This window comes from Calypte anna, chromosome 11, assembly GCF_003957555.1.
Source record: "Calypte anna isolate BGI_N300 chromosome 11, bCalAnn1_v1.p, whole genome shotgun sequence".
Taxonomy (NCBI): Eukaryota; Metazoa; Chordata; class Aves; order Apodiformes; family Trochilidae; genus Calypte; species Calypte anna.
This window is the reverse complement of record NC_044257.1, coordinates 595,564-622,202: the sequence shown is the minus strand read 5'-3', so window position 1 is coordinate 622,202 and position 26,639 is coordinate 595,564. Positions and strand designations below refer to the sequence as shown.

The 26,639-nt window shown below is 48.8% G+C and overlaps 1 protein-coding gene across 1 annotated transcript in view; it reads right to left on the bottom strand.

Moving 5' to 3' along the window:
- The window catches only part of CFDP1 (craniofacial development protein 1), a 63,977-nt gene that overhangs the window by 29,949 nt on the left and 7,389 nt on the right, over positions 1–26,639 (bottom strand). The window contains exon 5 of the mRNA XM_030458018.1: positions 18,917–19,021. Within this exon, the coding sequence (XP_030313878.1) occupies positions 18,917–19,021 (105 nt within the window). The remainder of the gene's footprint in view (positions 1–18,916; positions 19,022–26,639) is intronic.

Genomic DNA, 26,639 nt, shown 5'->3' with positions numbered 1-26,639 from the left:
TCAGGGAGTTGCAGAGAGTGATGAGGTCTCCCCTGAGCCTCCTCTTCTCCAGCCTCAACACCCCCAGCTCCCTCAGCCCTTCCTCACAGCAATTCTGCTGGATCCCTTCACAGCCTCCTTGCTCTTCTCTGGACCTGCTCCAGCACCTCAAGCTCCTTCCTGAGGTGCTGAGGGGCCCAGAACTGGACACAGGACTCAAGCTGTGGCCTCACCAGAGCTGAGCACAGGGGCAGAATCCCTTCCCTGGACCTGCTGGCCACGCTGTTCCTGAGCCAGCCCAGGATGCCATTGGCCTTCTTGGCCACCTGGGCACACTGCTGGCTCCTCTTCAGCTCCCCGGCAATCCAGACCCCAAGGTCCCTCTCTGCCTGGCTGCTCTCTAACAACTCCAGAGAAGCAAGGACACACCTCTTTTCCCACACCATCCTTCAGAGAAAAGACATCTGCTATCAGCCACCCAAGAGCAGTCTTCTCATCACCAGATTTCCCACTCAAGCATCTTTTCATCAGAGTTTGTGTTCCTAAATCTTTAAGTAACAAGATGCCTGCTCAAAGCTGATGGTCAAGCACAGCAAAAGTCTATAGTTTGTCCTGGGCACTGTGCAAGTAGGATATTGCTTTATTGTTTGTGAAAAAAGGTATGAAAGCCCAACCTTGGGTATAAACAAGCTGACTGTACATAATGGACATTGTTAGGTGTCTGAATAGGTCACTGACTCAAAGGAAAGTTCAGCTCCACAATGCAGGTCTCGAGCTCTGAATACCAGGCAAAAGCATCCCTATGTACTCACACCCCATGCATTCAGCACAGTTGGATCTTTTTGTATTTCTCACTGTCCGTTTCCTCTTGAATTTCCCTCGTTTCCTTCCATTTGTATTATGAGCCTTTGTTCATTCTCTGCCCTCTTCCTCCTACTATTTTAAAATGTACAGATGGAGTCTTAAGGGTGGGGAAGCAAGCAGAGTCACAGCACGTTAGAAAAACAACTTTCACAGCTTGGAAAAATAGGATAAAGCAACTCTAGCACTGTATGGAAGCAGTGACCTCTGTTGTGAAGGGCAGGACCCAGCCAAGCTGCAGCTACAACCACAAAGAATTCCGTGTGATAAGGAGTTAAAAATAAGGCTTTTCATGGAATTAATTTTATCCCAGTATTTGCTAGTTGCTCAAACTTTGTACCTGGGGCTTTCCAACAGGACTTCCACTGTCAAGCAGGGTGGAATATTCTCATTCCCATGAGCAGGTCTCAAAGTGCTGCAGCAGCCTGGGCAGTCATCATCCCAACTTTGAAAATGGCTCAGCTGAGACCTCCTGAGCATCCCTACAGTCCTACAAGGGGAAGGTATTCACACCCCGACAGCCTGGAATTGGGTTTGGGACTGATCAGCTTCTCCTTTGGACTCAGACACGTCACAGATCACCCATTAGTGAGATGAATTTTCTAAGAGGGACCTGCTGAGAAAACCAAACCCAGACCTGGGTCATGTGTATAGGGCTCCAGGTGTGTGAACTGGGGCTGGGGAAGCCCAGCTGGGAGGAGGAGAAGCTCACCCCAAACGTGGGGGGTTAGAAAACAGCACTAAAGGCAGAGCAAGGGAAATGCAGAAACAGAAGGAGTTGTCTGGTGGTTGCTGGCCTTGCTTTGCTCCAGATTTCATGACTTGAAGTGCTCCCCATTGAAGTCCAAGACACCCTGCAATCTTTGGGGTGCTCTGTGACCAGGACAGAGATCCAGTGAAGACAGGCTTCACAATGGGTAAGTTTTGCACAGCTTTTCTTTCCAAAAGACAACCTGTCTTCAGCTAGCATCAGGACTTCTGCAGCACTTGAAGCTACCAGAACTGTCAGCTCTTTCAGCAATAGTAATTGCCTGTCAAAAATGCAGATCAGACTGTGGAAGAAATAAGGGTTAAAAGGAAAAAAATGAAAAAGAATCTGGAGCTGTAGCTAAGGTAATCAAGAAACTGAATTCAGCTGCTTTGGTAAGGATCTTAGAATGCAGCAGTGCAGGAGTCCTGGGGTAAATCCGCAATATTTCTGTGCCTGTGGCTTTAAATTTGATACTAAATAGCCTATGCATTCATGCACAGGATGGACGTGGGGGAGGGAGAAAAGAGAAAGATTTCAGATTACAACAAGAACAGCATTTGTCACTTGCTTTAGATGGTGTGAGAGGCATTTTCCAGGCTCTTGGACTTGGGAAGAATATTTTCTGTTCCATTCCTGATGTGCTTGGCTGCCTTCTGCCAAAACTGGGTTTAAACCCATGAAGGAAACGAGGCTGAGTCTGCATAACTTCTTAATTCTCTGGTGGAAAAGGGACACTTGAGTATTACTTCCAAGAATGACAGCCACCCACAGTTCCCACTGCTGTCATGCGAAGCACTGCTCTCTGGCCAGCTCCCTCCTCCCACCTTTCTCCCTGGGATATCACCCTAAATTGTCACAGATGGCTTTAGGGAGAACAGAGGAACCTGGTGACACGTTTTTTTGTCTTCATGGCAGCACCTCACAAGGCTCATCCTGCCCTGCTGCCACGTTCAGATCCAGTTTTCCACACCCCAGTGTGATCATACCTGGGCACACAGCTCAGGTCTTGACATCCAGCTGCTTCAAGGTGATGAACAGATCTACTCCAGGTAGACAGGATGGTGGGAATGATAAGGAAGGCTTTTAATTCCATGCCTGCTCTACAGGGATGCACCCAGAAAAATTCCACATCCCCCATCTCCTCACATGATGAGGGAGAGCAGTGACACATCCCTCCAGCTCCACACAGCATGGAAGAGCTGGGGAGATGCTCCTGGCAGGAACCAGGATTTGGCAGCTCCAGAACTGATCCTGCTTCCAGTCCCCAGCAGAAAGCTGAAGGGCAGCTCTCTGTAGGTCTGAGTGGAACCTGGAGAAGTCCTGTGGGGCAGAGACAGACCAGGGATGGGCCTGCATGTGCTGACATTCAGCTTGTAAACACTTCCATACTCTGACTCCCAGGTCTCCAGATGGCACAAGCTGAAATCCTTCAAGGGGGCCACTGCTGCAGCATGAGCTGTGCCTAGGACACAACCTTTCTCCCAAGGTCTGGAGAAGAGCTGCCAAATGCTCCTTACAGAAAAATCAGAATTACTCTACCATGAGAAAGGAAAACTCTTTCCCAGAGTGTTAAGAAAAGACTGGAAGAGTACATACTTTAAAAAGCCAAGTTAAAAGGACACAGCAACAGCTAATAAAGTGGGCACACGTTCCATTACAGCAGCAGTTTTTTTTGGCAGAAGTATTTTAAGGCTAACCTCCTGTTCCATGAACAGCAGCAGCTTTAACAGGAAGGATTGCTGAGTCAGCTTTTATCTGGGCATCACAATGTGCTCTATGTTTCCCAGCAGGCTATAATCTACCAGGGAAAGCTGAAGTGATGGGGGGAAGGGGGCAAACATGAGAACTTTGAAGAAACGTGGAAAGAAATATATGAAATTCAAGATTCATTTCATTAAGAAGACTGTTTCATTAAAAAGCTGAAGAAAATGATATGATAGTGTTGTAGGTCTGAGCAGGCTACAACAGCAGACCATGGGCATCAGCAGTTGCTGCACTGCTATAACATGAAGGATTTTTTCTTGCAATATCCAACAAATGAGGATGTTTTACCACCTTGATACAGATGCCTGTAGAGTGCCCTTCAGAACAGGAGATCCCTCCAAATCATCTGATGTCCAAAGGTTGTGTCTAACCCAAAACCTTGACTCTGGCACCACCAAAGAGCACACAAGGAGGGAAAAATGAAAGTTCAAGTGTAAAACGATCCTTTCCTTGGGGTACCTTCCCTGCCTCAGGAAAACAAGCTCATTTTGGGAAGACACAGCTCTTTTACTAGGATGATAGAAGTTCCTTCCCCATTTAAATTGCCTCCACCTCTTCTCTGCCAGGGGCTCCAGTGCTCAGCTGTTGCAGAGATGTTTTAGCATGTGAGGTTGGCAGTCACAGCTGCTTCAGCTAAATGCACCAAAATAACAAAGATCCAACAAGCATGGATGGGAGGGGAATACAGGGAACCAGCTCTTCTGGCTGATGTTCCAGTGGAGCCTGAAAACAGTGTCCTGCACAGGACCCCTCTGCTAACAGTGGCTTTTGCAGGTAGCCAGTGAAAGTCTTTATGTTTAAATAAAGGACTTGGCAGAGAAAATTAACCCTTTGATTTATTATCTCCACTGAAACTTCAGCTGAACTACAAGAGTTGCCATCCCTGTGCTCTGCAGCCTCTTGGTGTGGTTTGCTTTTTTACATCAAGATAGTTAATGTCAAGTTTTGTAGATTTGCTTTCCCTTTACCAACTAAACATCTACAGGGCAGCAGATGCAGCCAGGATGCACACTAACCCCTGGCAATGTCCTCTCACACTGCTGCCTGAAGGATCAGAAGCTGAGACCCCTCTGACACAGGAAAAAAAGGTGAATCCTGTGCTGGACAGCTTTACCTTGCCCAAATGAGCCCGAGTTGGGCTGTGAAGTTCTTTGCTCTCCTCATCTACAACATTTTTTACCATTTCCAAGAGCTATGCCACACAGTCTACAAAAATTAATTAATAGTGACTATTAGTTATGTTGTAGACTACATTTACTACAGCCAGTTAATGGAATAAGATAATCTTCATATCCTACAATCAGCTCATCTTCACAGCAACAGGGGAGGAAGGGGAGCTGTAATGCCCAGACCAAGCGCCAGACCTCTGCTTTCTGCACAACCAGCTCTTGTGCCCTGCCAGGCACCAGCCAGAAAATCCCATTTAGAGAGAGCTTATTAGACCAGGCACAGCAAGGCACAAAGCCAGCTCCAATTTGGAAGGGGCAGAGCCCAGCATGCACAGATCTGTGGCTTTGCTGGAGCCAGCTCAGGGGTCCTTGGAACCCTGTTACAGTTTATTCTCTTCTCCTGCTAACTCCATACATGGCTCAAGGTCCTGAAAAAGATTAGAGAGATGAAAACAAGGGGAAAAGTCACTTTAAAATGTTTCTCAGCCTTTCTGGTGCCTTCTGGATGACTACTCCACTTGATTAACTGATGAAGAACCAGACTGCAGAACCACTCTGAGCTGAGGCTCTGGAGATGCTGACGACCCAGCACATCCAACTCCCCAAGCCTCTAGCACTGCCAAGGAGCAGGGTTTTCACCTCTTCCTCCACAGCAATCAATCCACAGGCGCCTGGGTTTCTATGCAGCTGCTTTCTTTTCAGTTACATCACAAATCAAAGTAAATAATAAAAAAACCCCACCTCTGTCAGGGGCCTCCTTTTAAGACTGAGCCCGAAACTTGCCTTTCCCATTTGCTGCACCCCTACCCCCCAAGCCCACAGCCTGTGGACCCAAGAGGACCTTGTCCATTATTTCTGCATCTGAAGGGTGTTATCTCTTTGCAAAGCCCTTTCTTTTGTTTTGCACAACACTGAATTCCCCAGAGCACTCAGCACAATCTCCGAGCTAATGCTTCAAGGCTCCCAGATTGTCACAGCCACGGGCCTGTTAAATTGGTATCAATATTTAAAACCAAAAGGGCCTCTTCTTCCAGTGCAATCTGCATTTCCAAGCTTATCACAAACAGTAAAAAAAAAAAATAAAAGCATCTACATAATCTTGGCTCAAGGTGCACACACAAAACCAGAGATGAGACATCCATCCCAACATTTATCTCTATGTACAAGGAGGAAAGATGAATCACTCACAGCTACGTGGCTCTTGTGTTTGCCCTTGGTCAAGCTGGGACATATCATAAATCAGCCACTGTGCATCCTCAAACACCCAGAGAGAGCTGGGAAGCAAAAGGGGCAGCAGCAGCCCCTCTGGATTAAATAGGCACAAACAGAACCACATCCCAGGGGCAGCTAAATAAGACCCAGGAGAGCAGAGCTGAAGCAGTTTGCTGTATTCTGGGAAGTTCTGGCATATTTGTAACCATTGCAGACAGTTTGTCCCACAATTAGCTGCTGCTGTTAATTAACCTCAGGGAAAGGAGAGGATTCTTCATTTATTGAGGTCTTCAACTCAAGATTAGCTGAAATCCAGACAGGCCAACCAAAGGCCACTGCTTTGGCACGGGGTGGCCAGGGACGAGAGTGCCACGTTCAGCCTGGATGAACTGAGGAACGTTTCTGCTCTGGCTGCCAGGCAAAGGTTGTAGCTGAAAAGAGTTGATTAAGGAGCTGTTCTGCAGGTCTGCTATGCTGGGCATACCCAGTTCAGGTAGGGATAATTTTATTTTAAAATTAAAAGCCTCTTTCCACGTACCACCAGACTGGACACATGAAAGCAGCAGCATTTAATGGATACAAGAAAGGCAATCCAGAAGCTTGGGATCACCCTGGGATCTGGGAAACCTCACTACCATCCTTCCTGGGGAACCTGAGGCATGCCAGCCTGCTGGTGCTCTCACTTTCCTGGTGAACTGTCAAGATGAAGCCATTGACCATGCTGGAGGCAGAAGGCATCACAAACAGGATAGTTGGTTCCCAACACTTTCACCTATTCCAGTAACAGTACCTTCAGTATTTTGGCTCAAATTGCCATGAGAATGATGCTTTCCCAACACCCCCCCCCCAAAAAAAACCATTCAGCAGCAAGAGGCCAAGGGAGGCTTGTAAAGGCACCATGTCCCCAGTGCAGATCTAAGTGCTGCCCAAGGCTGCTTCAGGTCAAGAAGTTTGCAAAGGTTTAGACTGCAAGTGTGGACAAAACTGGACTGTGCTCCAAGCCTCCTTTCATTTCAGGCAGAGATTTGACTCCAAATAATCTTCTGGAGCCACTTGGGACCCTGAACGTTTACTGTCTAAAAAGTGTAAGAGATGACTGAGGTCCCATCCCAACATAAGGCAGGTTTAGGATTCACACCACAACTCCCCATCTGTGAGGTCTCAGAGCATCCATTATGGCTCATGGAGTGTGAGGGGCTCAGACCTGCTTCCATGAGCCATCTGTGGAAGCCTACAGAGCAGGGGGTGGCAATTTATGTGTAGTCTGAAGGTTTTTTTTTCCTCCTGTGTACTGTATCTAGCCCTAACCCAGGAACCCCTAACATCCAGGCACCCTCCAGGCCCTCCCCACCAGCCCGAGAATGGGCTTGTTGGAAAGCTGATCCCCCCCCTTGTCTCCCCAGGCCTCTGGTTCAAAGTTCTGCCCTCTTGGCAACCCTTGGAGCTGTGAAAAAGGTAAGGAAAATCACAGCAAATGGAAGGAGAGACAGCTGTAGGGTTTGCTTTGCGAATCCTAAAGGGGGAACAATTTGGGAGTTCCCAGGACCAGCCCATGACTGCAATTGCTGATCTCCAGCCTGGCAGACATCACACCAAGCAGAAGTTCTGGCACAAAGAGGAAGAGGGAATGTGCCAATTTCTGCCTGGGTTTTAAACCCCAGGACACCATCCTAACTGCTTTCCCCAGCTTGGGGCAGAGTCTGCATGAACTTATGTTCTTAGTCCTGTCAATATGACCTCATTGCCTCCTAAAGGAGAAGCATGGCCAGAAATCTCATTTCTGAGAAAGACAACGTTTGTTTATTGTTGACATGTGGCACCAGTGTTGTCCCCTGAAAGCCTCCCCAAACCCTACACTGAGTCCCATACTTGTTAAAGAGAGCTCCAGCACCTAAGGACACACAGGATGTGTACAGAGGTGGTAGGTACAGCACGGGCAGGGCAGCTCATGGAGAAGGAACTCGGCTCTGGTGAGGCCACAGCTTGAGTCCTGTGTCCAGTTCTGGGCCCCTCAGCCCCTCAGGAAGGAGATTGAGGTGCTGGAGCAGGTCCAGAGAAGAGCAAGGAGGCTGTGAAGGGATCCAGCAGAATTGCTGTGAGGAAGGGCTGAGGGAGCTGGGGGTGTTGAGGCTGGAGAAGAGGAGGCTCAGGGGAGACCTCATCACTCTCTGCAACTCCCTGAAAGGAGGTTGGAGCCAGGGGGGGGTTGGGCTCTTTTCCCAGGCAACTCTCAGCAAGACAAGAGGGCAGGGTCTCAAGTTGTGCCAGGGGAGGTTTAGGTTGGAGATGAGAAAGAATTTCTTTCTGGAGAGGGTGATCAGGCATTGGAATGGGCTGCCCAGGGAAGTAGTGGATTCTCCGTGTCTGGAGATCTTTCCAAAGAGCCTGGATGTGGCACTGAGTGCCATGGGCTGGGAACCACGGGGGGAGTGGATCAAGGGTTGGACTTGATGAGCTCTGAGCTCCCTTCCAACCCAGCCCATTCCAGGATTCTAAGGAAGGTACCAAAGATAACCAAAGGATCTCCATGCCACGCAGAAACAGGAAACCCCTCATCAAAGCAGTGCTACCTGATTCCCACCCAGCTTGCCTAGTGCCAAAGGAAGGAAACAAAGGGCAATTTTTTTTTTCCAGGAGACGTTCACAACAAAGGAAACTGAAGATAATCAGCTCTGTAGTGTCCCTCAACAGCTGTAACTCACAACCTCTTATTAATACCAACACACTTTTACTCCCAAAAGCTTTGGAGAAAGGTCAGTATTAAAAACCCCTCCCTTTTATCTGGGCACAGATATTCTCCTCTCAGAAGAGATTCAAACCCTGCTTCACCATCACAGCACCAACCAGGGGAAGGCTGCTCAACATCTTGCCTGACCTGTAGGACTAGTAAAGCTATATACTAGTAGTAAAGGACTAGTAAAGCTGACAATATGCTACTTCAAAGCTTTCTTAAGAATCCTTGGTAAATGCAATGGCCATGAAACCATAAAGCAAGGAGAGAGATGGCTATTTTGTTCAGGCTTGTGTCAGCCTAAAGCACACAACCTGCTTTGTACTGGTCTGTTTGCAGAGGCCATGTTCTCCAGAAGTGGTTTTGTTTCCAAAACAAATGCTAAGCACTCTTCTTTGTGTTGGGAAAGCAGAGAAAAAAAAAAATTAAAAAAATCACCCCCTCACCAAGGCAAGCCAGACAAGCAGTGCTGGCAAGGCTCACCAGTGCACACATGTTGAGTGAGAAAGGAACTGGAGAGCCCTTCCAGTTTTCCAGCAGGTCACTGCAAACAGCAGGGAGGGAGAAGGGATTTGACACATTAGGAAAAATAGTGTGATAAATAGTGTGATAAAATAGTGCTTGTCCTTAAAGCAAACACTGCACAACAAAAGGCCCTTGGCTGTTTAGCCCTTCTCTAATTCAAAATCATAGACTCACAGAATGGTTTGGTTTGGAAGGGACCTCAAAGATCACCTAGTTCCAACCTCCCTGCTCAGGCAGGGACACCTCCCACTAGCTCAGGCTGCTATACAGCAAGACCTGGGATACTGGATCTACCTGGCACCAAGCATTCCCCCCACTCCTGAGCCACCTCCACGTTTTTCAGGCCTAAGCAACTCAGCTGTGCAGCAGCCAGAGCCTCCAGCAAAGCCAAGGACATCCCCACACAGCAGCCTCCAGGGAGTCACAGATATCACATAATACCAGCTGCTTCCTCAGCTGTCCTGCAATGGGAAATGTGCAGGTCAGAGATGAAGAGGCCAGGGTGATGCACAGCAGCCATCATGGAAGGAAACAACACGACCACGCTGGAAAATGGCTCTTCAGTGCTCTCCCAAGAAACTTGAACAATCTCAGCTTTCATGTGCTTACGCCTCTGCTGGGTTGTTGGGTTTTTTTTTTTTCTTTGTGTTTTTTGTGTTGGTTTTTTGGTTTTTTTTTTGCAGAGCTTCCCTGTGTGAGCAGTACTGTACTGGCAAGGACACAGCTCCAGAGGAGTCAGGAGGGTTAGGGGGGAAGGGGGGCAGGGGGTGTCGGAGCCTTGGGCTGAATTCCCACCGGCTTTGCATTATGAAAGCCATGAGCTGCAATCAAGCAGCCTCTGAGGGTTGGCTTTAACCCCCTCCTTGCTGCCAAACAAACATCTCAACCATACTCCTAACAGCATGCACACCCACTTGGCAAAGCTGGCAAGCACCTGAACAACAGCCCTTTGCTTCCTTTCGGGGAGGATTTTCCAAAAGGTGCAATTTTCCTCTTTCCTCACAGGTGCTGCAACCCAGCCTGCTGCTCTCAAGAGCAAGAAAAGAAAAAAAAAAAAAACCACCAAAAAAACCAAACCAACCAGTGCTACAATGCAACCCTGCACATGCCCGGGACTTGTTACTTCAAGAAATGCCATCATTGTTCTCAAGTCAGGCAGTCAGGGCAATGAACAGGCGCCTGCATTGTCCACTGCTTGCCTGGAGGCTTACAGCAACAGCACCCAAGTACAAGTTCTTGAAAGAGTATGGGGGAAAAAAAAAAAAAAAAGCCACTGCACAAGGTCAGGTCAAGCTTGTACATCCATAATTATTTGCTGGTAATTGATAGTAGATGCTATGAGACCAGCAAAGAGATCACAAAATGCACCTGGGATCCCCAGAAAAAATGAGCGGACTCCCAACAGAAACTTGAAATAAATTATTTCCCTCCCCTCCTTGCTTCAGCAGGTACAAGAGCATCTCACACACATCCCCATACACCCAGAGGGATGCTTGTGAGGCTGCTGCCAACACACCACCAGTTATCTGCCTCCACAGAGGGTCCCTGGGTACAGTGACGGCCTCAAGGACTGCGCTTGCTCTTCAGAGCTCTGGGGCAAAGCCAACTGGGCTGTAACCCAACGCATCAGGAAGGCTTTGAAACTCCTTGGATAGGGAAATTAAGTACTCCATGCCTTGGCAGACCAGATTACAGCACCCTGGAAAGCTTGAGGCAGTCTGGAGTTTAAGGTGCCCTCTCAGCTCAGCCTGAGCATCGCTTCGCTGGTTCAACGTTTTGATCCAGAATAAGTAAAGGGAGTGCAAGAACTGAGAGGGCTCCGACACCTCCATGCCAGGACAGCAACAGCCAAAGTGGAGCCCCAGCCATGCTAACCTAACCACCCCCCTAGCCAAAAACTGGCAGAGGAAATCCCTGGAGGCAGATACTTGCTCAGCCTCTCTCAGGCTTTTTCTGGAAAGGAAAAAACCAGCGGAGTTGCAGAGCCCCCTGCCACTCAAAGAGGCTGCAGCTCTCAGAGGGGCCATGTACCCTTCAAGAGCTCAGACTCACACCAACATCTATCTCCCTTAAGAAAGGAAGGGGAAAAGCCAGCATTTTAGTAGGTAATTTTAACCCTAATTGCTCAACTTCACATCCTGATAGCAAGCCAGACAGCCTGGCCATGCCTGTTTTCCAGTCCTGCAGGACTCTTGACAACCCAGTGTGCAGATCAAAGTTTTGGCTGACAAACGTGCTGGAAAATATTGGTGTGCTGCTTTTCCATGGATGAGGCCACCAGTATGTGATTTTCCATGAATGAAGCCACGAGTATGTGGAAATTCTGGGGCAAGAGGACTGCCTGAGAGCAGGGGGCATGGCTCTGCTCTGCCTGCAACTCCAGCCATACGTAGCTGCTTCATGTTTTATGAAGAATGATTCAGCTGAACTTGCTCCTTGACGTGAGAAAAAGGGAGGAACATTGAGTGTGGGAAAGCTAGAGGATGTAACATAAGCATCTGGTATGGGGGAGACACTCGAGGGACGTGGTGCAACTCAGTTAGTATGCAAGGAAGGCACTAAAAGAGCAAAATAAGGCAGGAGTGGAAACAATCTTCTTGGTAGACACACCCCCAGGCCATGGCACAGCTGGGAATACCAGCTCTTTGCATCCAGCTCCAGTCCCAGGCTCTAACCAAAAAGCAAGGCTGCCCCTCTCACCTCTGACTCCAACCAGACCCCATCTAACTTGGGAAGGTACAGGGGTTTCCATCCAACACCCTGCAAGGGGTCTGGAATAAAAACCCAGCTGGCTTCATTCCCCATTAGCAGTTAATTTCCTCCGTAGTTTCCACAGAGGGAGAAAAAGAAATGCTCGTGATCTGAAAGATGAAAGCAAAGGAAAATAAGCCTCAAAAAACCTGTATTGCCCTAAGGGAAAGCTGCCCCACAATTTTCATTGGGAATTATCAAAGGACCCATGACTGGTGGGGGGTTGTTTTTATTTTATAAGACAGATGTTTTAGAGAGTGTAAGTCCTCAAATTGCTGAGATTCCATTCGGCTGAACCTCCAATGAGACTAGAAAAAGAAAGCTGATCCCAGTTAGTCCAGCCCAGGGATCCAGCTCAGCCACATCAAGACAGGGGACTGAAGCAAGGCACAGAGCCATCCAAGTACTGCTCAACTTCTTACCCATCAGATGCCATTGCCCCAGGGAAAAGCAACCACAAGCTCCCCGGGATGGCCGCAGGAAAGCAGAGGATGAAGCTAAAAAATCTCATTCATTTCTCTTGCAAAATAGAGGCTGGGGTAGAAGGCACTGACTCATTTAGCCTGAGAACAAGAAAGGATTGCTCCTGAGAGACTAGTTTAGAAGAAGGATGTTTAGTGCATGTTTTGCTTTGAGTCTGGGAGAGTGGACATGAAACTTCCCACACTTGGAGCTCCGTGCCCTATCGGAAAAGCCTTAACATCAGCTCAGGAGCAAGAACTATCTGGAGAAGTGGGCAAGGGCCCACAACCCACCAGATCTGATGGCTGTGTGGCCCTGGCTCACACCTTGGCCAGCCCTTCTCTGCCTCTCAGCTGAGCCCCAAAGGCCAGGCTGGTGCCTTTGGTGCTGCCACCCCTGTGCCAGCTGGAGCTGGGTATCCCCAGGTGCTGCAGCAGAGCTGATTCTGGAAGCCTCAGACCATGCTGGTTTCAAGGCAGATGTTTAGGGAATAAGACTGGCATCCTTTACAAGTGTGCAGCAGTCAGCATCTTCTTTACTAAGGCTGGTGGATAGCCTTCTCCTCAATACTGAGCCAGCCACGGGTTTTTTTCTAATGCCAAACCTCCCTTTCCCCACACATGCAAACACCTTTCCACACCAATCCCCTTGGGGTAATTCATTTCAGTCCACCCAGTAAATAAACCCAAGATGCTGGCAAGAAATAATCACTCGGCCTCATTACTGTGTTGATTCAAGGAGAGGACAGGCAGTAAAGCAGGAGACAGACGTGAACAATGAATAATTAAAACAAAAAAATAAAACCAACAAAGGATCTAGGACCTGAAGAGAAATTACTCACTTGGAACAGCTACTGCCACGTTTAATCTTTCACAAGTGAAGTATATGAGGAGGAAATAAGTAAAACTAGCTCTAGGGCACGTGAATATTGCCCCTGGCTCATCTTGTTGTGCACAGAAAAATATGTCATGTACTACTCACACTCAGACACTTGGCTATGGTGCACAGGGCTGGATCTCTCCATCTGGGAGAAGAGCACTCTCTGGAGCACAGTAAGGGAAGAGCAGGAGAAAACTGAGAAGCCCTGAAATTGCCAGCAAAACAAGAGCTATTCAGCTGCTTCAGTGGCTACTGAAAATTCCCCCATCTCCAGCTCCCCCCAAGGTCTGGATTACCTGCTCTGTTTGCATCCTTGTTCAGGCCATATAAGAAAAATGGGCAAGAGTTTTAGATAAATAACAGCTTGCAATTGATGCTGAGATGAAGTTGGACTGCATTTCTGAAGAAGAAAAGCCTGTGGGATCTCTGTGAAGCCAAACTGCTCCCAGGAGGCACACGAGTCGGGCAGCATTAACTTTAGATCAGGTGAGGTTTACAGAAGCTGAGAGCCTGTGCCCATCTTGCCAGTATCTCCTTAAAATCCCAAGTAAAAGGAAAAAGGATCCAATTAGCTCTGGCCAACTCATGAAGCATTTTTTGGAAGAAAAATCCTTTGGGTGCAAAGCAGCCCCTAGGAGCAACCAGGCTTGAGGGGAAGTTAAGCTTAGAAATCACAGGAATGAGCCAGGATGGCAAACAGGCTCCAGTTCTCCCACTTCCCACATCCTCCCCCACAAAGCCTCCTACCATTCCTCCTCCTGCACATCACTCTCCTGGTGGGAGAGATACCACAGACAGATGACTTCCTGCTGGAGTCCTTCCACTCCAAGACTGGCACAAGTAAATGACTATTTCTTACCTCTCCTATGAGGACACTCTGAGAGAGTTGGGGTTGTTCAGCCCAGAGAAGGGTCTGAGGAGACCTTAGAGCACCTTCCATTACCAGGAAAGGGCTACAGGAAAGCTGGGGAGGGTCTTTCCAGAAAGGCATGTGGTGACAGGACAAGGGGTAATGGTTTTAAAGTGGAAGAGGAAGAATTTAAATTCTTCCCTGTGAGGGTGCTGAGCCCCTGGCCCAGGTTGCCCATGGAAGCTGTGGCTGCCCCATCCCTGGCAGTGTTCAGGTCCAGGCTGGATGGGGCTTGGAGCAACCTGGGCTGGTGGGAGGTGTCCCTGCCCATGCAGGGGGTTGGGACTGGAGGAGCTTTAAGTCCCTTCCAACAAAAACCCTTTTTATGATAAGCAAAGGCCTGAAGCTTTTCACACCATTTAACAGCCAGTCCATGTGAACCACTCTGCTGTAGACTAGAGGACAAAAAGCATCCTTGATGAAAAGGTTGGGGATTCTTTCCTTTGGTCAGGGCAAGTGTATGTCTTTAGGTCAGGGCTTTCTTGCAAGTGCCTCTTCCTGCTGGGTCTTGCACCAAGGTCCAAAGCCTTGCAGAGCAACCTCAGCCCTGGATCAGCCAACACTGCAGCTCCTGAGCTCCGTGGGAGCTGTGCCTGCCTGCTTGCTTCAAAGGCAAATGTTACCCTGTGTTTATACCAGCCTACAAGGCATGAAAAGGCCTAGGAGGTCACACATCCACCACTCTAATTTCAGGCAGGATCAAACAGAAAAGCAACAGCTGGGCTGAGTGAGCAAGTCCATGTTTAATTACAAATGGGTTTGGTAAGAAGTAAAAGGCAAGAACAAAGCCAGTGTAAAACCTCCCTTTTTTCTTCCTGGTTCCTGTTCAGAAACAGCTGCCTTGAGGACAATCTCAAAGAAGCTCCACCAACTACTTTTTTTTTTTTTTTTCCCCCCCCCATTTTCAGGACTGCAACAGAAGCACTTTGACAAGCAGGAACTGCTGGGCAGAGGGCAGGTGCTCACAGCAAAGGGCAGGGAGCTGTGCAGGTACTGCCCAGCCTGCAGCTCAACCCCCCCATCCTGGCTCAAGCCCTGCACGCTGCAGTAAGCTGCATGGAGGATTTAATTTGCTTTAACATCCTCTGAATATGAAATAGTGCTGCAAAAGAGGATTACTAGTGCAGAGGGTGATGGATCCTGCTCAGAGGTCCTGGGGAGGAGGCCGAAAGCAGAGCTGAGAGCACCAGGGGTGACCACAAAGCTGACCAACCCCTCCATCAGGTCGTGCACTTACTGCCAGGAGCTACTCTTGCTGCCCCAAAAAGCCCAGGAGCTGTGGTAAGGGTAGGAAACAAGTCCTACAACACACAGACAGCTAAGAAGGCTTCTTGGGGTGAGTGGAGGGCTTTTCTTGCATGGCAGGAGCTTTATATCCATTTCTTGTGACAGCAAACTAGAAGGGATCAGTGGACCCCCCCCATTACATCTGAGAGGGGCAGAGAGAACCCAACACAACCCAAGAGCATCACAGAAACACAGCTGGAACAGAGCATCAACCCCAAACCCTCCCAGCAAACCTCTGCCCACTGCTGACAGACCCCTGGGTGTCACGAGGGGCCGTGGTGGGAATAATGGGAAGAAGGCTGGGAAACTATCACATCCCTGGGAACCAAGAGCTCCTGACCTTTCTAGCAAAGCCTGCTGAGAGAACTGGGTGGGTTGTTTTGTACTCCTGGCTTTAATTACAACTAAGTGTTTAAGTTATTCTCCTCCAGCCACCCCCACGTCCCTCCCAAGCACAAATCTGGCTTTTTATAGCACATCCGGTATGGATGTTAAACACATTCAGGAAATGCACTTTCAGCCCCAAACATCCCTTCCCCTGGACTGCTTAGGCTGCAAGGGTTCCTAACGTGGAGATGTGGAACTGGATGTTTGGTTTTGTGGCTGCTGCTTTCCTGGATTACTTCTGTCTGTTTAGAGAAGGGAGATTCAATAAATGCACAGGCAGGGGGGCAGCATCCAGAAATAATGCAAGCAGCTTGAAAGGTGAAGAAAGAAAAAAAACAAATGGAGAAGCCAGTCTTAACTGCTGGAATACTCTGCACACAGAGCAAGGCTCTTTTTTTTTTTCATTTTTAAATAGCTGACAAAGCTCCTGGGGGCTGACAATGGCTCACAGCACAGTGGGTGTCCACAGGCATGTCCAGGACCCCAAGTTCCATGGTTTTCACTGCTTTCTAGTGATATGGATCCAGACTGGGGCTCTCCTGTAAGGCTCAAGGGAAAAAATGCACCCTTTCCCCAAAACTTCTGTTTTAAGTACCCAAGGGACACCAGCAAAGAACCATCAGGCTACCCCAGGCTCTGCCAGTCCCCAGGTGCTGCTCTGGCACATCTCTGAGGTGGCTCTCTGCTCCAGTGAAGGGTTTGGACAATGGTTTGGCTCCAAATCTAAAACCTGTCCTTTGTAAATTTTCTTAAGAGAAGGGACTGGCCTCTGGCTTTGAAGAACACTGCAAAGCTGTTGGGGATTTTCTCACCTGCAAACACCTTGGCTGCCTTCCCATGGCAGCACATCCTAAACCCAAAGTCAAGCATGGTTGCTGGTGGGCTCAGGGATCACGCTCAGAAATGATCCCAAGGCAGAAGACTCCCTGGAGGAGTCTCAGACCAGAGGGCACACACTGGCCAGGCTGCCCTGGACTGTCTCCTGCTCAGCCCTGGAGTGTTCCACACATTGATCAAAACACCCCAAAACCACTGCTGGGCTGCTGTAGCACTGCAGCAGGCTGCAAAAGCAAAGGGTTTGGTGCTGAGGACAAGACACAAGCCCAGGGTATTTTTCCCCTTCATTCCCCACAACCAGGCCAGCTGATATCCTGGGCAAGTGTCTGTCAGTTGGACATCAGGCACCAGCAAGCTGAAAAATGACCTAATTAAGATGCTTCCAAAATAATTACACCGAAGGAAAGTTAAAGGAGTCCTTGAACTCATTATTTCTTCTACTGATTTTTACTCTATTTTTTCCATATTTGCTTCAGATACCTGCAGTGTTGACTCAGCCTGGGCTCTGGCTATTTCTCCTGAGCAATCAGAGCTCCAGCACTTTGGTAATGACTGTGCTGGGCAGGACATCTTGGCCATCCATCTCCACCCCTGGGCCAGTAAGATACAGGAGGAAACACAGATCTCAGCAGCCTAGGAAGGTGAGCAGCCCATGGGGCCTTCCCAGTGAGCTCCCAAACCTGCCTGCACTCAGAGCAGCAGGGCATTTGCTGGGGAAACTGGGAAGGCAGGTTTGAAGACATGGGACCACTCCTGTGGCCACTTGGATTGAACAAAGAATCACAGAATCATAGAACTGGTTGGGTTGGAAGGGAGCTCAGAGCTCATCAAGTCCAACCCTTGATCCACTCCCCCCGTGGTTCCCAGCCCATGGCACTCAGTGCCACATCCAGGCTCTTTGGAAAGATCTCCAGACACGGAGAATCCACTACTTCCCTGGGCAGCCCATTCCAATGCCTGATCACCCTCTCCAGAAAGAAATTCTTTCTCATCTCCAACCTAAACCTCCCCTGGCACAACTTGAGACCCTGCCCTCTTGTCTTGCTGAGAGTTGCCTGGGAAAAGAGCCCAACCCCCCCCTGGCTCCAACCTCCTTTCAGGGAGTTGGAGAGAGTGATGAGGTCTCCCCTGAGCCTCCTCTTCTCCAGCCTCAACACCCCCAGCTCCCTCAGCCCTTCCTCACAGCAATTCTGCTGGATCCCTTCACAGCCTCCTTGCTCTTCTCTGGACCTGCTCCAGCACCTCAAGCTCCTTCCTGAGCTGAGGGGCCCAGAACTGGACACAGGACTCAAGCTGTGGCCTCCCCAGGGCTGAGCACAGGGGCAGTCCAACTCAAGCCAAGTTTTTTCCAGCACAAAACCCCATATCCAACACTTGGGTTACAATTAACGAGCTCTGCAGGGACAAACCCTTGTGCAGCATGAACAAGAGCAACAAGAACATGCTCATCTATGCATTCATTCATGGCAGGACAGCAGCTGTCAGGAGTCAGACACACACAAATCCTGTGCTTTCACTACCCTGATCTAACTACAGGCTATGCAAGACTTAGCTAGAAAAATGAGTGACAATCCAGCTGCAGGAACTGAATACCAGCCTATCTCAGAGAAAAGGCAGCCTCAACTCACACTGGGGAATTGCCCTTCAGCAGATGGGAAGGACAATGTGTTTATTTGGAGGGTGTTGTTTCTATGTGACCAAATCGAGGAGTTTATGGCTTTCAAATGGAAACACCAATGACAGATTAAAAAAAAATTACACTTGGAACACAGAGGCACCTCCTCTCCTCCTGAGAAGCAGAGCAGAGCACTCCCAAGCTCATCAAGGAGCACAGAGAGTGGCATGGCAGACACACAGGGGACCTGACCTCTTTGCTTCTTTGACAAGCATTAGGATAATCCCAGAATTAGGTATTGGACCTTGAACAGCAAGTGACAAATCCACATCTAGATGATATTAGAGAAGATCAAAGAGGCAAAAGCATCTCGCATTCAAATGCTTCCCCAGATTTTCTAAGAAGCCACAACCCAGCTGTCATGGCTTGTTATGGTCCTGAGAAGCACCTCTCAAAAGAAGCACAGGCAATCTCAGGCATGTTCCTTGGCTACCTGCAGTTTCATCAGGCTGCTCAAGACATTCAAAACAGTATTTCCTCACTAGGATGAATGATTTAGGAGGATTGAGAAATTCAAGCCTGAACCTACCAAGTGAGTCACTGGGACTCATGGGTTGCTTCCCCTGCTTCCCTCCCCCCCACATCATCATCATCATCATACCTTCCAGGCCTGGTCTTGCTCCCACTGAAATCCTCCAGAAAACAAATAACTCATTATCTTAAGTACCACAGAGCCTCTCTGAGCAGCTGGAGTCTCACTAAGGTCCACACCAAGGCAGAGAAACCAGGTACTCACCCAGAGACTGTGGGGAGGGAAGCTGGAGCTGCTGCTTGCTGTTTCTCTTGATGCTTCAGAAAAGCTTTAGCTTCTTTTGAGGTCGAGTCCACTTCTTTAGTCACTCTGTTGGGGGGGAAAAAAGAGACAAACCTTAGAGTAAGGTTTCCACACCACCAAAACAAAGACCCAGCAAGAAAACAGGTCCAGGAATCCCTACATCACCTCCATCAGCTACCAAGCTGAGGAAACTGGCACCTTGTAAGGATTTCATTCCAGTGACAAACCCTCTGCACTCATGGCAGGAAAAAGGAAACCAGGAGCTAATTAGAGCTGGGAGAGGAGGGGATTGGGATTTTTTTTTCTTCAAACAGGGATGCTTATTCATTCCAAAAGCTCCATCCCACTTGCAGCTACTGAACTCTCTCTTGCTCAGGTCACTGGGGGCAATCCCAGGCTTTTCATCTGGCTATTTCCTCATTTGTTGGGCAGTGAGGCAGCTCTTCTGCCACAGCTGTTTTGCCACTCATTTTAAATGGGATTGGCAAGATCTGCAACCCAAACCAGAGCCTGGAAATTGGCTCTGGGGGTGAGGAGTGGGAGAGAAAGCTCTGACAAGGCAGAAGGCAGAAATTTGCTCTCATTTCTCAGTTCATTTTTGTTTGAGGCCCCGAGGGTGCAAAATATTGAACTTCAAAACAATTAGAAATCAATATGGCATCTACAGCAGGGAACAGATTTCCAACATGAGAAAGAACCTCTAGAAAACAACTCAATAATTAATTGTCAGGAATTAACCCAGCTACGTTGCCCATTCTTGTACAAATGACCTGCCCCCAGCAACATGCTCCTCATGCTCTCAGTAGCTCCTAACAAGGCTGCCCAGGTTTGCCAAGCTCACAGTTTTGCTCCTGCTCAAGGCTGTGAGCCTTGGTGGGACTCTGCAGCTCTCTGGGCTCAGAGGGAGCCTGACCCACAGCTCAGACAGCCCAGAAGTCAGAGGCCTCCATCCCACCCTCCTGTGGTCTGGGTTTCTGGCTGCATCTGCTGCCAACCAGAGTTGGGCAGGATTGTCCCTGGTTGAGAGCAGGTGAGAGGCTGGAGCTTCATCAAGGATCTGCCCTGGTTACAAATCAGGTTAATGGCTGCTTGACTCCTACCCTGCAGTTTCCATGTAGAAACTGGCTGATGGACATGGAGAAGACCTGCAAACCCAGCTGGATCAATGGCAAGGGAAGTGCTGAGGAGTTATTTGTTGAGCCTGGAACTCCACTTGCACACAACCAGTGCACCCATGTCCCTGGCTGAACAGTGAATCAGCATCTGAAGACACTGTTAAGAAGAAAAACTGTTCTTCCTCCTTCTCCCCAGACTGCAAATACAATAGAAAAGGCATGCTTGGAAACAAGAATAAACTCCTGAGCTGTACACCTCCTGCTAAGCCTTGTTCTGCCAGTGCAGAAGATTAATCCTGCTTCCCCCCTCCACTGTCACATGCCTTTCAAACCAGTGGCAGTCATGTGGGTAGAGGCAAATCCCATGTTATGAATATTCAGAAACGTTTGCAGATCAGATTGGAAAAGGGTAGGGGGGGATAAGCAGTTCAGGAAGAAAAAAAAAAAGCCTTATTACAGCATCACCACGATTTAGGGCATCCCAAACACATCGCTCAGTAAGGACACCCAGTCACACACCAAAGGGTACTCTACATCCATGTTTCCTTTGACAGGATTGAGCTCAGATTCAAGGTGCCAGGTTCAGATTAATACAACCACAGTGTCCAAGGAGGTGGCTCCATCCCTGGCAGCATCTCACACACTTCACAGCACTGGCTCCAGCATGGTGCCCCTGCTCCTGTCACTCCCCAACACTCTCATGCCATCAGGGTCCATCCTGTGCGTGCAAGCAGCATGTGAACCACACAGAGAAACATCAAGCAGACCCTGGGCATGCAGAAGTTCAGAGCCATAGCCCAGAAACCACAAAAAAACCCAAACCTTCTGCATTGGCCTCGACACAGCCCCAGGAGCTGCTCCTGGGGTAGATCCCAACTGTGAAACCATGCACAGGTCTAGAGAGTGCAGGACCAAGAGGAGGCAGAGGAAGGAAGCCAAGGCCACAGGAATGATGCTTTGCTGTTCACTCTGCTTTTTGTGTTGAGCTCAGCTCCCATCACCAGTTGCTGGGTTCCCCGAGGAAGAGCTGTCAGGACGTACAGGATGGGCAACAGAGGTCTCCAAAGCCTGTGGCAGAGCCAGGATCTAAACACAGGGCTTCTTGGTCCTATTCTCACAAGTACTTTCAGCCCTCACCAACCAGAGACAAAGCAGAATGATGGCCATCCCACCACCTGAGGTACAGGAAAGCTCAGATGCAGATGAAGAATGGCTCCTGGGATTTGCCAGCCTGAAGTCTGATGGAGTTCCCATGCTGCTGGTTGGACCAGGGCCTCCAAGCCACAGCTCTCTGAGGAGGAAGATGGTGAAACCCTGGAAGTGAGAGAAAGAAGCAGCCTGGCCCTGCTGCAGCCCCTCATGGGGATGCATAGGAAGGGTCTGGCACAGCCCTTTGGTGGCAGCAAAGAGATCACTCCCTACCCAGGGACACAAAAGAGGCTGCTGCCAAGGGAGTCCTTCAGCCTTGACACTTGCTTCCTCTACCACCTCAGAGCAGCAGCAGCAGTGGTACAGAATGTACCACTGGGCACAGAATGCAACACTTGGTTCCGTTTATTTTACCCCTTTGTCCTCCTCTGAAGTGTTTTTGAAATTGCTCTCTGTAGCGACAGAGCCCCCAAGCTTTGGGCAACCTGTTCTCCCACAGCTGCCCAGCTGGGGACAGAGCAATGTGTCAGAAATGGGATTAAAAGTGACCTTTTGAGGCAATTCCATCACAAGACCCCCTGGTTGCCTGATAATCTGCAAGAAAAGCAGCTCTGAGGCAGCCTGGTGCTGGGCTGAGGCCAGCAGCAACACCTGCACCACTCCAACAGGCCTGACAAAAGAAAGAATATTGAAGGGCTTAACAAGGTATTAATTCAGGTTATGCAAATCTCAGCCTTCCCCAGATCCCATTCCAGGAGAAAAAAAAAAAAAAAAAGCCTCTGGTATGTATTCTTGTGGAAGATGATAACTCCCCATGTAAAAACCAAATCACTCCTTTTTCTTCCTGGGGAGCAATGGGAGCCACTAATCCAGCTGGGAGAAATCACAGTCATTACTAAGGAAAATTATAAGATCTTTCACTTTTAAACACTTGATAAATAACTATTTGCCTAACTGTTTACTGGGATGCTATTCAGACATTGTAACCCAGGCCTAAACATGAAAATCAGTATATTGTCAGCAATAAAACAAGTAGCTAGTGTCTTGCCCACTCACAGACCCTGTAATTCACACACAAAACCACTCACTCTCATCACTTTCCTGTGAAGATTTCATTATGCTGCTAAGCTGTTAAACTGCATAATAAAACTTCCATGAAATTATTAACTCTTCCTGGGTTTTGGACCATGCTGGTAGCACAGATGATGCTACAGCCCCAGATGCTGTGCAACTGTAGAATAGAAAGGTCTGCCCTGTTATAAAGTTATTAAAAGGAAACTGGATCACCACGTGCCTGTAATACTCACAGCTTTCCTCCTTAGGACCCATCACCTCTGATCCAAGCTCAAAGAGATGCCCAAGAATTCAGGCACACCCCTCCCCAGCCCAGCTGGGGGGATGTTACTTCCACCTTGGACTTGTTATCCTTCTCTCTCTCCATCTACCAGCTGGATTGCTGCAATCTGAGGGCATGGAAAAGGCCCCAGTTCTGTATGCTGGGCACCAAAGCACACGAGGATAACCCACAGCATGTCCCAGAAGTTGTTGCACAGGACTGAACTGCAGCATCCTCACTTAAGCAAAAAAAAAAAAAAGGTGTTTGATCTGCTCCCAGCAGTTCCCTTAACCACATAAGCAGCTAAAAGGGAGGAGGAATACAGGCTAAAATGATCACTGATTTAAACAGCTCCAGCTAACCTGAAAAAGAGGCTTAAAACTCAAACCTTCATGGCTCAGTGGCAAAGTCTAATGCAGCATTTTCTCTTGTATTTCAGTTTTTTCTACCAGTTATTGGGTATGAGGAGAACCAACCCATCTCATCAGTCCACTCCAGCACAACACCCAGAGCCCAGTAGTCAGCTACAGAGCTGAATCCAGTCCTGGTTGCAAGAAACAGAGGTGGCAAAAGGAATGGGAAGGGTGCAGTGTGTCAGGAAAGTGCCCAGCTCAGCAGTGAGCACCAAGGTGCCCTGCAAGCCCTTAGAGGAGAGCATCAGCAGAGCCACCTTCCTTGCAAGGAGGGGAAATGGAGGCAGGGTCACAGAGGAAGGGTCAGGGGAACTGGGAAAGAGCCACCCCAAGAAGTCTGCTGTGTAATTGCAACCCCAAGTGCCCAAACTCCCTCCAATTTACCCCCAGGGGCTCAACACATCATTATTCTCTGAATCAAAATGCCTGATGCACATCAGGCTGAGAAGGCACATGTTGGGTTTGGGGTATAAGGGAATTTGGAGCTGAGATGTAAAGAACCTTAATCCCAGTGGCACAAAGGTGGCACATACCTTGCCTGACCTTCCTGCTGAGAATGGGAGAGAAAGAGGGAGGGAAAGCTCTGGAAAAGGCCAACTCTTCCCTCCTCATACTCAGGACACAGAGTTCTCACTCAGGAAACCTGCCCCAGTTTAGACCTGATGCAATTATAAAACTTTCCACACAATCAATGTTGTTAGCTCTGGGGAATCACAGACCAAGGGGGGGGAGAGGAGGAAATGAGGTTTTTTTATTCTTTTTCAATATTCCCCATCTGTGTCTAGCCTCATTAAGCAGTCCTCCAGCCTTCTGGAATGATCACTTGAGGAGCAAGAAATACTCATCTGCAGGGGTTTATGAAAAAAAAACCTAATCCCAGCTGAGCCAAGAGGAATATTCTGTTTGAACATTATTTTTGGTGGGGTTTTGTACTGCCATGTCCTGGGTGCCTTCCACAGATGCACTGCACAAGGGGCAGGTGCTCCAGTCTGCAGGATCTGAAGCTGCTGCATGTTCAGAACCTCCTAGGAAATAATCAAGTCCTCACACAACTGAGCTCCCAGGCCACATCTGCCTGCACACAGGCATATAGTTATTTTATGATGGATTACCTCCTGAAAAGCAAACAGAGCCAAAATGAACAGGTCCCATCACTTTTCTGATTTCAAAGTAAAACATTAGTTCTCTCCACTTCAGAAAAAAAAACCAACAAACCAACTCAACCATTCTCCAAATATTGTTCTTCAAACCTGGCAGGAGAAGCTGTTCCCTGGGAAACTGAGTTTATTCCCTGAAGCAACACAGACAAGACCAGGCTGGAGTGACTGATACTCTGTGGGCTGCCTATCTGCACAGAAGCATCCTGGCTGGTTTTTAAAATGAAACCAATCTGATCAGAGCTCTCCTGGAACCAGCCCAGGGTGGAGCTGCCTGCCTGGTGCTGCAAGCCAAGAGCCCAGGATGCATCTCAAATCAACTCATATGAAAAAAAGCAGAGTTGAACCAGTATTTAAAAATCAATAATGCAGAACAAGTGGGGTTTTGACATCCTAACCTTGTAAGTCTTGAAGGAAATGAGTGATTTTCCATCAGATGTAAAGAAAATGTATGAACTGTGTGTCCTGGTCTGGGCCAGGATAAAGGTGATTTTCTGTCTTGTCCTTTTGCTTTCAGCTCAGTCTCTTGTCAGCAGCTGCACTTGCTGAAATTCACAGCAAGTTTCTCAGGCAGTGGCTGCTCCTGGGACTGATAACTCCATGGTTATAGTTACAGCCAGAGCCTGGTGTGCAGAGCCAGGGACACTGCTCAGCTCTGAGGAACAGTTTGCCCTCCAGAAGGAATAAAGAGGTCCCACCTGCAGCCTCCTTTGGGGAGGAACAGACAAGAGAGATGCCAGAACTGACCAAACAGAGGATTCCATCCCATACACCTCAGACTCAGGAGAAATTGGAGGCATCAGGAGGGTCAAACCCCTTCCTGCTTCCCCTTCTTCCCCTCTCCCTCTTTGCTTCAGCATCCTGGGAGGATTCTGTCTGTTCCTCTGCCTGTGCTCCTGATCCATTCCAGCCTGGATCTGTGTGTTCCTGCCTCCAGCTCCCAACTCCTGCTGAGCCCAGGATTCCAGCCTGGACTTTCCCAGGGCTGCCCTGCAGCCTCAGTGGGGATGGGAGAGTTATTGGGGGAGAGGGGGGAGGAACCTGGGATCAATTTCCCTGTATATTTGTATAGATTTAGTCATTTTTCCTATTTATCATTACTGTTTCATTAAAGCTGTGCAGTTTAGTTTCCAACCCATCAGTCTCTCTCCCTTATTCTCTCTCCTTTCTTTATCAGGGAGGAGAGAGAGATTAATAGAGAGCAGCTGTCACTCAGTTTAATTGCCAGGGCAGTGTTAAACCCTGACACTGTGCTTCCACCCAAGTTGCTGACCAAGCCCCTTTTGGGCTCCTTCTTGCTTGCTGCTTCCACAAAAGGTTCTCTAAATCCAAAGGGAAGGAACACTCCAGTCACTGAGCTCCCACAGGGGCTGAAAATAGGTTGAGCACATCAAACATGGCTCTCTGGAGTAGCTGCCCCACAGCCAGGGCACAAAGCTTCACCTCCCTGCTGACTGGAGCTCCATCCACCCTGAAGTATCTCCAAGCATCTGCTTGCTTCTTTGGAGAAAACTCCTCCCCTGGGCCCAAAATTCAGCCATACAGTTTGTGCTTCAGTCTTTGAGGCATCCCATGGGTCTGATTTGTCCCATCCAGAAGGATTCACTTCAAATCACAGAACAAACCTCTGAGCTCAGCAAGCCAGGTGAGCAGATGGAGATACTGCACCTCTGAGAGCCCCCTGCCCCTGGGAACCTGGATTTGCAGGAAGGAGAGGAAGGAGAGGAAGGAGAGGAAGGAGAGGAAGGAGAGGAAGGAGAGGAAGGAGAGGAAGGAGAGGAAGGAGAGGAAGGAGAGGAAGGAGAGGAAGGAGAGGAAGGAGAGGAAGGAGAGGAAGGAGAGGAAGGAGAGGAAGGAGAGGAAGGAGAGGAAGGAGAGGAAGGAGAGGAAGGAGAGGAAGGAGAGGAAGGAGAGGAAGGAGAGGAAGGAGAGGAAGGAGAGGAAGGAGAGGAAGGAGAGGAAGATCCCAGCAACCCCACAACTCCATACAACCCCACAAAGCCATAAACACTTGTGTGAGAGCTCAAAACCAAACCCAAAATACAAAAATCTTCTTGCAAGTGGCACTTTTCATCAAGGAAAACCTCAGGCCCAAGGGCTGCAGAGCAGTCTCTGCCAGCATCTCAGACATCCAAAGCCCTTTTCTGAGCCTGGAGTTGTCAGGAATGAGGCAGCAGCTTGGAAGCAAGGGAATGGGGGCAAGCAGCAGAATGCTGGGACAGGCTCTGAGGCCCCTGTGGTGAAGATAGGAGCAGTGAGGGACAAAAGATCCCTTTAAAAAGCAGAAGAGTGCCAGTGAGACCTGGAATGGTCAAAAAGCACCCAGCAGTCACATTCTGCAAAAGAAACTCCAGCCTCAGGGATGCCATTCCTGGTCAGTGCAACCACACATCCTGCACTGTGAGGCAGGTTCATCAAGCAGAGGCTTCCAAAGGGCCTTAAATCTCCTCTGCCAGGGGAAAATGACTTTTATTTCCATACAGATGCTGAACTGGCTTGGCCAATTGCTCCCAC